At 40.6% G+C, this 12,824-nt stretch overlaps 1 protein-coding gene across 1 annotated transcript in view; it reads right to left on the bottom strand.

The window, feature by feature from the left end:
* Nucleotides 1-2,451: 2,451 nt before the first annotated feature.
* Nucleotides 2,452-12,824, bottom strand: part of LOC128741379 (heparan-sulfate 6-O-sulfotransferase 1) — a 56,695-nt gene continuing 46,322 nt past the window's right edge. The window contains exon 5 of the mRNA XM_053837163.1: nt 2,452-3,156. Within this exon, the coding sequence (XP_053693138.1) occupies nt 3,018-3,156 (139 nt within the window). The 3' untranslated portion in view covers nt 2,452-3,017. The remainder of the gene's footprint in view (nt 3,157-12,824) is intronic.

The raw sequence follows: 12,824 nt of genomic DNA, 5'->3' as shown, positions 1-12,824 counted from the left end.
AGCGTCCCTCTCAGAAAACGCACTGGTATTCGCCAATAGAGTATTCCTGCTATGACGTTAGCCTATGAAACGGAATGTGGGAGAGAATTTTGTGTGCACAATTGAGCAGAGCAATTCTTCGATAATTGCTGCATTCGAGTCGACGGTCCTTTTAGTAAATTGGGCATATGTAGAACTCCAACCAGCTCGTAGACAATTTTTCGTCAGTTCGTACCTTCGGAATACCCTGACGGATTGCACATTCGCTACTGATTTTCAACAGTTCGACGGTGATGCCGTCCTTTCCAGTTGCTTTACCGTTTCAGCTCTCTAGCTGCTTGTTGGTGAATCCATAGCTTATTCGTCATCCTCAATCGTTATCATGTTTCTGTAGACAGTTCCATCTTATTTACCATTCAGTAGTATGTACATTAAAATGTTATCTCCAACACCTGGCAACTTACGATCATTCGATAATCAGATTCCCTTCTTGTCGTTGCAAATAACAGGAGCTGGCACAGTCCGGTTCCTGATTCTGTTGATCGTTTTAAAGATGCTTGTTGGTCTGATTATTATTAATATCACATCCAGTGTATTATTTTGGCATGGCATTTGGCATAGTCGAATTTATAATCAGCCGCTTAGCGTAGCACGTCGGCTGCACCAGAACGCTGGGAGGAAATGGGTAAATCGTCAAATTCCTAATCAAATGCGCTCAACTTCTACAGCATGCATAGCAGAATCTGGGTATTTTGGTTCCTCTACTAACATATACATACAGATCACCCGCAGAAGTTCGGGTACAGCACCAAAGCGATAGTTTTTACACTGAGCACATCGGTGAGAAGATAATTACAATATGCAAATTGCAATGTTCTTATCAGCATTAGCATGAGACTCGGCCAACATTTTTCACTCAACATAAACAAGATATCTACACAGCCAATTGGCGCAGTTAACATGACAGACGAATAACGAAATGATGATAATTGCTTCAATTAATTGAGCCGTATCGTTTAATTAATATTTCTAACACGTTGCTTGAAGCGTCGCGACATCCTGTTTTAATTTGAACGATCGTAAATCAAACCTCATACACATGTTCGTTGCTTCGGCTTTTTTTGGAGATTAGATTGAGTATCGACAAAAACAACTTTCGATGGTTTCATTGTGGAATTACGGTCCACTTTATTTTAGTTAACATTCGCAGACGAATTCGAATTGTGGAATAAATGGACCTGATATGGACACACTGGTTATGGGACTTTGACGTCTATCTGCTTGTATAGGCATGTTTCTTATCTCGGAAACTTTGTCCTAATTGTATACCTAGCCAAGCTGATTTAGATTAGTTTAGATTAGGAAACTGAAATAGTCGTTACGTATCTTTTCTCTCAATTTGATCTACTTTAAAACGTTCAGCGAGGACGCAATACAATGCAAACAAAGAACTGTAAGCAAACTCGATTGATTACTAGACGACGCATTAATCTCCCAGTTGCCCTCGAGGTATGACACTGGTCTAACAAACCAGTCATCATATTTTCGAATCTTGACTGGAAGAGACCGATTTTTTTTCCTGTGTGGACTCATCACTGTGTTTGCTGTATACACAGCATATATGACCTGCACAGCATTTCTTTTTGCTATAATCGCTATTGAATGAGCGAAATGCTTATTAAATTTTACACGTGCTTGTGTGTATTGGGGTTTACCCTTCCTTCAAAGCTTGAACTACTTTATCCACTTATTCCTCATTGCCAGTACTATCCCACATTATGGCTGTCCCGGGCGAGGAAATTTAGAATTCAGCATGAAGGAAGATAAATGAAATGAGGGGGCCTGAGCATAATCCCATGCTAAAGTCACTTGACATCGAATGGCTTGATTCTACTAAAATTCAAACCAGCGATCACTCGCTTGTCAAAGGCCGACTCGGTAACCTTGCGGCTTCGGAGCCCCCCCAGAAAAGAGAAGAGACCGATTCAATATGATCGTAGCGCTAGCCTCGCAATTGTCATATACACTAATAGTTCAACAGTAATCAACTAGGATTTGTAATCAAATCGAATCGAAGTTGTTTTTCAAACAGGCTCAAAAAACTTGTTCTCAGTTTTCAGAGCTGAGCTCGATGCAATAGAAGTTGGTCTGTGAGCTTTAATTAATTTTTTTTCTAGTGAAATCATAACCGTTTTTTGTCGAAAATACTGCAAAAGTTATAAGATATGATGGATAACAAAGTTGCCTTCTGTCGATAGGTAGATTAATTAAATTTTTTTCAGAACACGCAATTATCGTTTAATGAGCAGTGCTAACAAAAACGAATTTTTTATTCTTAGAGCATACATTCGTTTTAATGCGCATTTGACCCTCGTTTTTATGCACCATGTATAGAATTAATTAAAATCGAGACTTTTCTTTCGACAGCTATGGAACATGTTAGTGATGTTTTAATACACTTTTCATGGGTGTATTATGTTTATTCTTACTTCTTAAGCTATTATGAAACAATGTTGCTTGTGTATGTATGTATTAGATATAATACTCACATTCTGCGTCAGTACTAAAAAATGCTAAAATCAGTATGCAAACAACACTCGGAGCTAACTTTCTATGACTATCCAGCATCACTAGTTGCTGCTGTTGTTGCTCAACTTCCATGTCTTTGACGGGGGACCATCGCGCAGCGTTTGCATTGTTATCTGTTGCTTGCTAAGTGTGAAGGACCGTCTTCCATCATCGCGATTCTGCGGTCGTGGACGTTGGATATGCTTCCTTTTATTCGGACTAGTGGAAGCGTGAAATTTGAGATTATAGGACATTGGAGTAGCGCCCGCTGTCATCCTTGTCGGCGGGGGACTTTCGGCGGGAACATCAGTAATGCAAGACAATGGGATGATATCGCTGTTAACGGTCAGGGACGCGGGTGGCATAGCAAGGCGATTGCGGAAACGGCGTGATGGCAACGTTTTCAAAACCAACTGGTATGGCGATTTGTGCGGGAATGTCGCTTCGGTATGACTCCCAAACTTTCCGTATCAGTGATGCTCACTGCTGGGTGACTCGTCAATGTTACTGTCCCAATTGAACTCGGTAACACCGCTCTTAACTCCTAGGTTGCCCAAATGCGAAAATCTTACGTTAAAATCATTATCTTTGGCTTTAAGTCTTTCGAATCTGAAAAAGAAAGAGAAGGATACGTTTAAAAATTATGCATCAAATAAAAAAATAAAAAAATAAGGTCAATCATATCAAAGTAATATGACAAATAATCGCTTCATTTATCACAGAATAATCGATTTAGCATTGGAAATAATTTCCGAAGCGCTTACCAATAACTGCGCATTTAAGAAGCGGCAAACAGTTCACACACGCTCGATTTCCTGGACCCATTAGCACTCATCTTGAGGAAATTATTTCATATAAATAGCCGCCAACCTCAACAAAACCTGCACCGTTCGGCGTTGTTGGGTTGTATAACATCCACCGTAACAAATCGGTCGCGTGTTCGGTCGCCATTAGAATGCTTTTGTTTTCCCTCATTTGTGCTCCTCCTTCTAGCTGTTTTCAATTAATGGCAGTTTTCCCATCAGATACTGCGAGAGTTTGCTAAACGAAGAACGTAGGTATACTACCATACGAAGGACGTTCTAACCAAGATGGTTATTTTTCCCATAATGTGTGTAGGAACAACGGTCAAACGGGGCAAGTTCACCTTATATTAGAATTCAAATCAGATTCGAAACAACCCGTGTCTAACTAAGAATTATCATCAAACTCTATATAACTAGCCGATTTCACAATTGTGTATGTATAGATACATTGCGTGATATGACAGGCAAAAATAAAAAAAACAAAAAAAACTATAGACCATTTCCAGAGCAAAGTCTTAGGCCATATTGAAAACATAACTTGATAGCTTGATGTCATAGATTTTGATTAGATATTTGGTTTGATGGTTTGATTTATTCAAGCGTTTTAGGCGTTTTCACCCTCATCCTAAGTTTCAGCGAGGAAACCAAAACTATTCTGGTTTTTCATATATACGCCATTGTTTTCCATGCGAGAACCTATCAACAGATATACAAAATGGCAGGAATTTTCTCACCGCATTGGTCGAGCTTCCACTTCTGTTTCCTGCAGGTGTAGTAAGCCAGCATGATCGAGAATTCAGTTAAAACATAATTCAAACATATTTGAAATTCGAAGACAGCGATCGCTGGTCGGTTAAAAGTAGTGTCAGATATGTCTCTGCTGTTCTACAAACTTTTCCATTTTTTTTTTAATTTTTATAACAGTAGTTTTTTTTTAATTGATGGAAGAGACGGAAGAAGAAAGTAAAGAAACAAAAGTGTTCATAGCCAGATAACACAAGATCGTTATAGAAACTTATAAATTGACTTTTTTGCTTAACGTAAGAACAACTTAACACAGACAAACAAGACACATCATGGGAATCGATGTACATCAGCACCGAAGATCGGCTTTTAATGAATGAAGATGAGGCACTCATCTCGTCGCCTCTCTTCCAACTGACGAAACTGAATCTGTAGCAGACAACAAATCACAATACCCATGTGCATGACGAATACAATATGCATGTGAATTTTATATTGGAATTGCATAATGATTAGAGTATGTCAAAGCGAAGTGTACAATAAGTTGTTTTGCAGTCGTGCGGGTCCTCATTTACAACTTAACTATGGCTGTGAATTGTAAAACAGTATAGATGATTGTAACATTTAAATAGTTATATCTTAATCGTATATTGAGGAGTATTAAGTTGCGTGCTACAGAAACTGTTCTATAGAATGCAGCATCAAATTACTAATGCTTGTCAAAATTTTGACACGTATGTTGCCTCCACGTTGGTACGTATATGTCCTTATATGGTGTGAAGTATAAGTTTTTCGTGTGGATATGATTTCGTATCTCTCAGATATCTCCGAGATATACAAACCAAATTGTTTACTGGGTAGTATCCGCACGCAAAAGTAATACAAGATTGCTTTCATGTCATTGGACGCGACTTGCTGGATCTTGTTAATGGATCGTTGCAAACTGGTCACGTGGCTAAAGTTTGGAAAGAATCACTTGTGATTCCTATTCCCAAAGTTAATGGAACGGATAAAGCCGAAGAGTACCGTCCTATTAACATTTTGCACACATTAGAGAAAATCCTAGAACTTGTTGTCAAAGACCAGCTAATGAATTATTTAAACTGTAATCATTTGTTAATTCCAGAGCAATCAGGCTATCGAGAGGGACACTCTTGTGAAACTGCTTTAATCTGGTACTAGCAAAATGGAAAGAAAAAATCGAAGCTAAAGAAAATATTCTTGCTGTATTTTTGGATCTAAAACGCGCGTTTGAAACAATCTCTAGACCCTTATTGTTACAAACCTTGAAGCGATTTGGTATTGTAGGAATGGCATATAAATGGTTTGAAAGCTATTTATGTGACAGAACTCAGAAAACTCGCTTTGATAATTTGAATTCTGATTCCATTGCCAACACACTTGGTGTACCGCAAGGAAGGGTATTGGGGCCCCTTTTGTTCATAATTTATATCAATGACATGAAACGAGTTTTACGCTTTTGCGACATAAATTTGTTTGCTGATGACACGGTTCTATTTATTGCGGCTAAAGACCCTAATGAAATTGCAACACATTTAAACCAAGATTTACATTATCTTTCGGATTGGTTGAAATTTAAACAGCTTAAGCTCAACATTAGCAAAACAAAATATATGATTATTTCAGCCAACTCCAAACCAGACGTAAACGTTGAAATTGATGGTGGGACTATTGATCGCGTAAATGAACTAAAGTATCTTGGAGTAATCATTGATGATAAGTTAAACTTTAAGTCTCACATTCTTCTTCTTCTGTTGGGTACTCTCACCACTGCGTCCATTATTTTGAACTATTGTGGTATGCCCCATTGTTTCTTTTGCTGTTGAGACAGACGTTTGCACATTCTATTATAGCTGCTATCTCAGCCTGGAAAACTGTTGGCCAATCTCCCATTGCTATAGATATTCTAGTTCTGGGGCCGTACACTCCAGCACCCGTTTTGACTCCCACCTTTGATCCGTCGGTATAGAACTTGATTGAACCACTGCGGACGCTAGGTCCCCCCTCGTCCCAGGCCGAACGTAATGGTTCGTTCACCGTGTATGGGATGTCGTAGTTGGTTCTAGCTTTCATCCAATCACTGTTCATTTCCGCAACTGGGCCAACAGGTAGAAGTTTCAGGATACTCAAGTGTCCGATTTTATCCCCGTCGAGTATTGTTTTCCATCGTTTAAGTGTTAGGGCGCTTTTCTTAGCCTCTAACTGAACGTGTTGATTCAGAGGTAGCAGGTGGAGAATAGCTTCTAGAGCCTTCGAAGGTGTGCTTTTCATTGCTCCGGTTATGGCCATGCATGCTAATCGTTGAAGTTTGTTTAACTTTTTAATAGCCGTGGCTTCTGAAGTTTTTGGCCACCATACCAACGAAGCATAAGCTATCCTAGGTCTCACAATGGCGGTGTAGACCCACAACACCATTTTTGGTTTGAGGCCCCATGTTTTTCCCACCATTTTTGAACATACCCATAGGGCAGTGTTTGCCTTGCTGATTATTGAATCTAAGTGTGCGTTCCAAGATAATTTAGCGTCTAGGATTACTCCCAGATATTTAACTGAGACGCTACATTTAATTTCTTCTTTCCCAAGGTGCAGAGACTGTAACTTCAGTTTTCTCTTCCTAGTGAAAGGAACAATGGTTGTTTTTGAAGGATTAATGCCCAGGCCTTCTTTACTACACCAAGATAGTGTAAGGTTTAAGGCCCTTTGCATTCTATCCGATATCACGTCGTCGAATTTTCCACGAACCATGATGACTAAATCATCAGCAAAGCCCACAACTTCGAAACCTTTTGCCTCTAAGCTTCTCAGAAGATCATCAACTACTAATGACCAAAGAAGGGGTGAAAGAACCCCTCCTTGTGGCAACCTTTGGTTGCAGTCACCGTTGTTGAGAGCCCTCCTAGCTCCGAGGTGATTTGCCTATGTGTGAGCATACTGTGGATCCATTCGACTATACAGTTATCAAACTGTCTTTTCTTCATCGCATTTACCATTGATGAATAAGAAGCATTATCAAACGCCCCTTCGATGTCGAGAAACGCGCCTAATGCTGTTTCTTTCGTTGAAAGAGACTTTTCAATTTTTGTCACGAGCGTGTGTAGTGCTGTGATTGTAGATTTCCCAGCTTGGTAAGCAAACTGGTGTTTCGATAATGGATATCTGATCATGTATTCAGACTTAATGTATTCATATAATACCTCCTCCATAATTTTCAACAATACTGATGATAAACTAATTGGTCTGAAGGCTTTTGGATGTGATTTGTCACGTTTTCCTGGTTTTGGTATAAATACAACTTTTACCAATCTCCATGTAGACGGAATATGATTTAGTATCAGTCTTGCCTTAAAAATCTCGATTAGAGATGGAATTAGCGCTGATTCTCCATTTTGAATCTGCGCTGGGAAAATCCCATCTGCACCTGCCGATTTAAAAGGTTGAAAGGATCTCACTGCGTTTTCCATCCTAGCCCTAGTGAAAGCCATCCCTGCGACTCTGGTTGCAATCTCTTTTGTTCCCTCAGATCCCGAAGAGTTTCTTTGAGAACATCCTATGTCACAATCAGAGTCCGAGCTGGCAGCAGCATGAACTGAGGAAGATCCCGGAAAGTGAGTGCCCATCATTAAGTCTAGTACTTCAGTCGGAGATTGCCACAAACTATACTGTGTTGTACATAAACCGTGAATCTCGGATAACCTTCGTCACAAGCTTGAGTTTTGCAAGTTTCTGAGGAGTTAACGGGTGTTTTAATATACGAATTTTCCTCACAGTAAAGGAGAAAGCGGATAGTATTTAAATATTCGCCATCATTACAAACCATTTCGCCGAATACCAGTTTGCGGAAAACCAACGCAGGATGTACCATATCACGGAAAATCTTTTCGTGGAAAGTACCATTTCGCAGGGGTGACCAAACTCAAGGAAAGTAATAGAGGTTAGTAGATCTACGAAAATAAATAAACCTAGACAGAAGTGAACTCTACGGAGAGCTGCCCGCGCAGTGGCCGGCGCTTCCGATGGCAGGTCACCGGCAACACTCGCGGCCTGTGGCCGTCTTGCCCTGAATCATCTAATATTATTATTGATAGTTTTTGGTGGTCTTCTTATTGACTAATGTTTTATGAAAGAGTTTAAAATTTCTTGGGTTCGATTAGTATTTGAGTTACGCAAAAATTATATACCACAGGGGTAAGGGGTCTCACACCATCATAAAAAAAATCATGCCTCCAAAACCCTCTACATGCTAAATTTGGTTCCATTTGCTTGATTAGTTTACGAGTTATGAGGAAAATTGTATTTTATTTGTAAGGGAACCCCCCCCCCCATCCTAAAAAGGTAAGGGGTCCAAATTCATATTAGAAAAAAATCTTGCCTCAAAAAACACCAACATGTCAAATATGGTTCCATTTGCTGGATTAGTTCTCGAGTTATGAGGAAATTTGTATTTCATTTGTATGGGAGCCTTCCTCCTAAAGCGGGAGGGGTCATAACTCCCCTCCTAAAGAGGAGAGAGGTCTAACTGCACCATAGAAAAAAATCTTGTCTCCTAAAATACCCACATGCCAAATTTTGTTCCATTTGCTTGATTAGTTCTCTAGTTATGTAGAAATTTGTATTCCATTTGTATGGGAGCCCCCCCCCCTCTTAGTGGGGAGAGAGGTCTCAAACCATCATAAGAACCTTTCCCGGCCCCAAAAACCTCTACATGCAAATTTTCACGCCGATCGGTTCAGTAGTTTTAGATTCTATAAGGAACACACGGAAAGACAGACAGAAATGTTTGTTTCATTTGTATGAGAGCCCCCCCTCCTCTTAGTGGGGGAAGTCTCTAACCATCATAAGAACCTTCCCCGGCCCCAAAGCCCCCTACATGCAAATTTCACGCCGATTGGTTCAGTAGTTTTCGATTCTATAAGGAACATACGGGCAGACAGACAGAAATCCATTTTTATAAATATAGATTTGTATGGGAGCCCCCCTCTTAGTGGGGGTAGGGGTCTCTAACCATCATACGAACCTTCCCTGGCCCCAAAAACCCTTACATGCAAATTTTCACGCCGATCGGTCCAGTAGTTTTCGATTCTATAATATAAATATACCTATTTATAGGTATATATATACTGTTCCTTCTTACCCAAGCGGTAAGCGTTGCTTCAATGATCCTCTCTTCCTTAATTTTGAACTCTTTCCCCTTCACCTCTTGTCCCACTCTGTATTGATATGGTTCAATGGATGTCTCAGACAGACCCCTTGGCGACCACTGCACACATGATGATCATCGCAGGTCGAGAATCGGAAAAAGCTACCGGTGTCATAGGCTTGTAAAGTCTTCAAGTTTATCAAATTCTACTATGCTACTTGGTGCCTATGACATATTGCGGACCTTAAAAAGCTTTCAATGTCATTTCCTTGTAAAATATTGTAGTTTGATACCCATATCATTGTGGTTTCAGTTATGTCCTAAAAGGATCATTTCCGCTGCGATACCTGGAACCTATTACGCCATGCCAAATTGAGTATCTTCCAGTATCATTGAATCATATAATCCTGAAGTTTGACACCCGTATTGATATGGTTTCGACCATTTGTTAAAAACACTATAGAAAAAGATGTTATTAGGACTGATTTTACGGAAATGACAGAATCTCTTCACCGTCGTAAGAAACGCCAGCACTGGGATCGCTTCCTTAACCGTTATGTGTGCGACAAAAAAAACACCTTTAGCAGGGCGACAAGGGTACCCGGGTACCCAAAATTGATATTGTTATAACATCAACAATTTTAAACCGATTTCGACGAAATAGGTGTCATTTGATTCGTTTATTTATCTAGTTTTGAATCATTTGGCCATTTGGCCACTAAAAGACATACGGGGCCCGAAAATCCGGAATTCCGACAGAGTGTCCGCTGTGAGGAAGAGAAATGATTGTATTGCAGGAAAATCAGTCATGCGGATATAAAAACTCTAAAAATTCATACAATGTACTATTTCATATAATGAGATGAATCAGGTTGGCCATTCCGGAGTAGGTTCCTGTGGGGTAATGGGTGGCCAGTCCAGGATTGGAGGTTAAACCTAGCAATATGGGTATCAAAGTTCTTGGAATTAGTTCGGTATTTTTTACATTTCGATGTATTTTGATTGGTTATTTCGAAAATGGTTTCTACGGGGTCACAGATGATACCGCAGGATTCAAGATAATGCTTAGCATTATCAGAACCGTTCAAAACGTAGAACCATCCGTTATACATTTGGAACCAGTACCGAAATTATCAATCAGTACTAAACTGACCATTTCAGTTCAAAACATCTAAAAGATCCGCTAAACCAATTCTAATATTGGATTAGGCACCCAACTCGCCATCTGTATCCCTACAGGAACCAAATTCTGGAGTGGCCAATGCGATCTAAAGTCACCAATTTATATAATTAGATGAAAAAAGGGTCCACAGTGTCAAGTTCAAAGCTAATAGGTTTACTGAAAGCTGATATTCTTTCAAAACATGCGGCTTCCCACATTTTACCGGATGTTGCTCCGGAATTACCGATTCCCGGGAACTACTTGTCATTTGATGGCCAAACGTTTTATCTAATCAAAACTAGATAAATGTACGAATCAAATGCCACCGGTTTCATCCAAATCGGTTCAACATAACTAAAGTTATGAAGATAGCAAATCATGGGTACCCGGGTACCCTTGTCGCCCTCCTACGTAATAAAAAAATTCAAGTGACTCTCATTGCTAAACCCCTTTATGGATATGCACCAAAAAACCTCAATTACTTAAGATCAACGATTACGATGTCGCAAAATTTCAATGACGTATGTTTTAAATTGAATGAGTTATAACTATTTTAAAACTGAAAAGGTACCCGGGTACCCTGTCGCACACATAACGGTTAAGAAGGTGAAGAAGTGCTTCGAGAGGTACGATACGAAAGGCTTCTTTAATACGTTCAACGGAATCAAGAACCGGACCGTGCCCACACCTGTCATGTTCAACGACTAGGAGGGGAACTTGATACCGAAAGATCGGAGGTAACTAGGAGTTGGAAATCACATTTCGATGCATTGGTGAACGGTGAACAAGATGGAGCGGTTAACAGAAATGGGATAACGATTGAGGATGATGGACAAGCCGTGGGTCCACCAACTTTGAACGAGGTTAGAAAAGCAGCGAGAGAGCTGAAAACGGTAAAGCAGCTGAGGCATTCCTGCCGAACTTTTGAAATTCGTGAGCGACCGGCTGTATTGTGCAATCCATCAGGTTATACTAAGGGAATGGACTGAGGAAGAATTACCCACGGACTGGTTGGAATGTCTCATATGCCCTATTTACGAAAAGGGCCGTCGACTCGAATGCAGTTCTCAGTTCTGCATACAAAATTCTCTGCCGCATCCTATTTGTCAGATTGAGGCCGTTGCAGGTTGCTTGGTTGGCGAATACCAGTGCGGTTTTCGAAAGCGACGCTCCACACCGGACCAAATGTTCACCTTACGACAAATCCTCGATAAATTCCGGAAATTCAACTTCCAGGCTCACCATTTGTTTACAGACTTCAAGGCAGCGTACGATTCAGTTAAACGAAATGAGCTGTGGCAGATTGTGCTAGAACATGGTTTTCCAGCAAACCTAATTTCAGTTATACGTGCTACCCTTGATGGTTCAAAATCAAGCGCGGTAGCGGGTGAGACATCGGACTCGTTTGTGACCTTAGAAGGTTTGAAGCAAGGTGGCGTTTCAACATTGTATTGGAAGGTACCATGCGAAGGGCAGACGTGCAGAGAAGCGGTACCATCATCACGAAATCTCATATGCTCCCTGGGTTTGCGGACGACATCGATATCATCGGTGTTAACCGTAGAACTGTGGAAGAAGCGTACACGCATCTTAAGAATAAAGTTGTGAGGATAGGGTTTACCATAAATTGTATCAAAACCCTTCGCGTGTTGGAGCTGCGGTGGTGATAGATGGAGATACTTTTGAAGTGATCGACGAATTTGTTTACCTTGGTACGTTAGTGGCATATGACAATGATGCGAGTCGTGAAGTAAAAAGGCGGATAACGGCTGCCAACAGCGCCTTCTATAGGTTACGTAGCCAGCTGAGGTCCCGTAGCGTGCAACTCCGTGCAAAATTCGCGCTCTATAAGACGCTAATTCTCCCGGCGGTACTCTACGGCCACGAAGCGTGGACATTGAAAGAGAGCGACCGAAGCTCTTGGTGTGTTTAAGCGTAAAATCCTGCGATCAATTCTTGGCGGCATATTAGACGAAAGAGTGTGGCGCATGAATCATGAAATATAATAGGTATATAAAGATGGGGTTAGAGTGAAGTAACTAAAATACGGCAGGCTTCAATAAGCTGGCCGCGTAGTCAGAATGCCGGATGAGAGACCAGGATGTGGATGCTAGAGCAAGGGGTGTTAGGGACGACTGGAGATCGGCAGCCCAAGATCGAGAAACGTGCAGACGTCTCCTGGATTCGGCTGGGATTCTCCGGTGTCCTCTGGCATCCACAAATCTCCGAGGACTTTAAAAAACTAAAAAAAAATGTTCGTAGACCAATGCAACTGGTTGCATCTATATATGTCTTTTTTAGAAGTAATGATTATTTGAATTTGGTAAAAATTTTGCCTGTCCCGGTCATTTTGTCTAACCCCTGTAGGATTGGAATACAAATACTGCGGTAATTATTCACAAGCAAT

Source organism: Sabethes cyaneus, chromosome 3, assembly GCF_943734655.1.
Source record: "Sabethes cyaneus chromosome 3, idSabCyanKW18_F2, whole genome shotgun sequence".
In the NCBI taxonomy this organism is placed as follows: Eukaryota; Metazoa; Arthropoda; class Insecta; order Diptera; family Culicidae; genus Sabethes; species Sabethes cyaneus.
The sequence above is the reverse complement of the archived record's forward strand: the minus strand, read 5'-3'. Positions and strand labels throughout refer to the sequence as shown.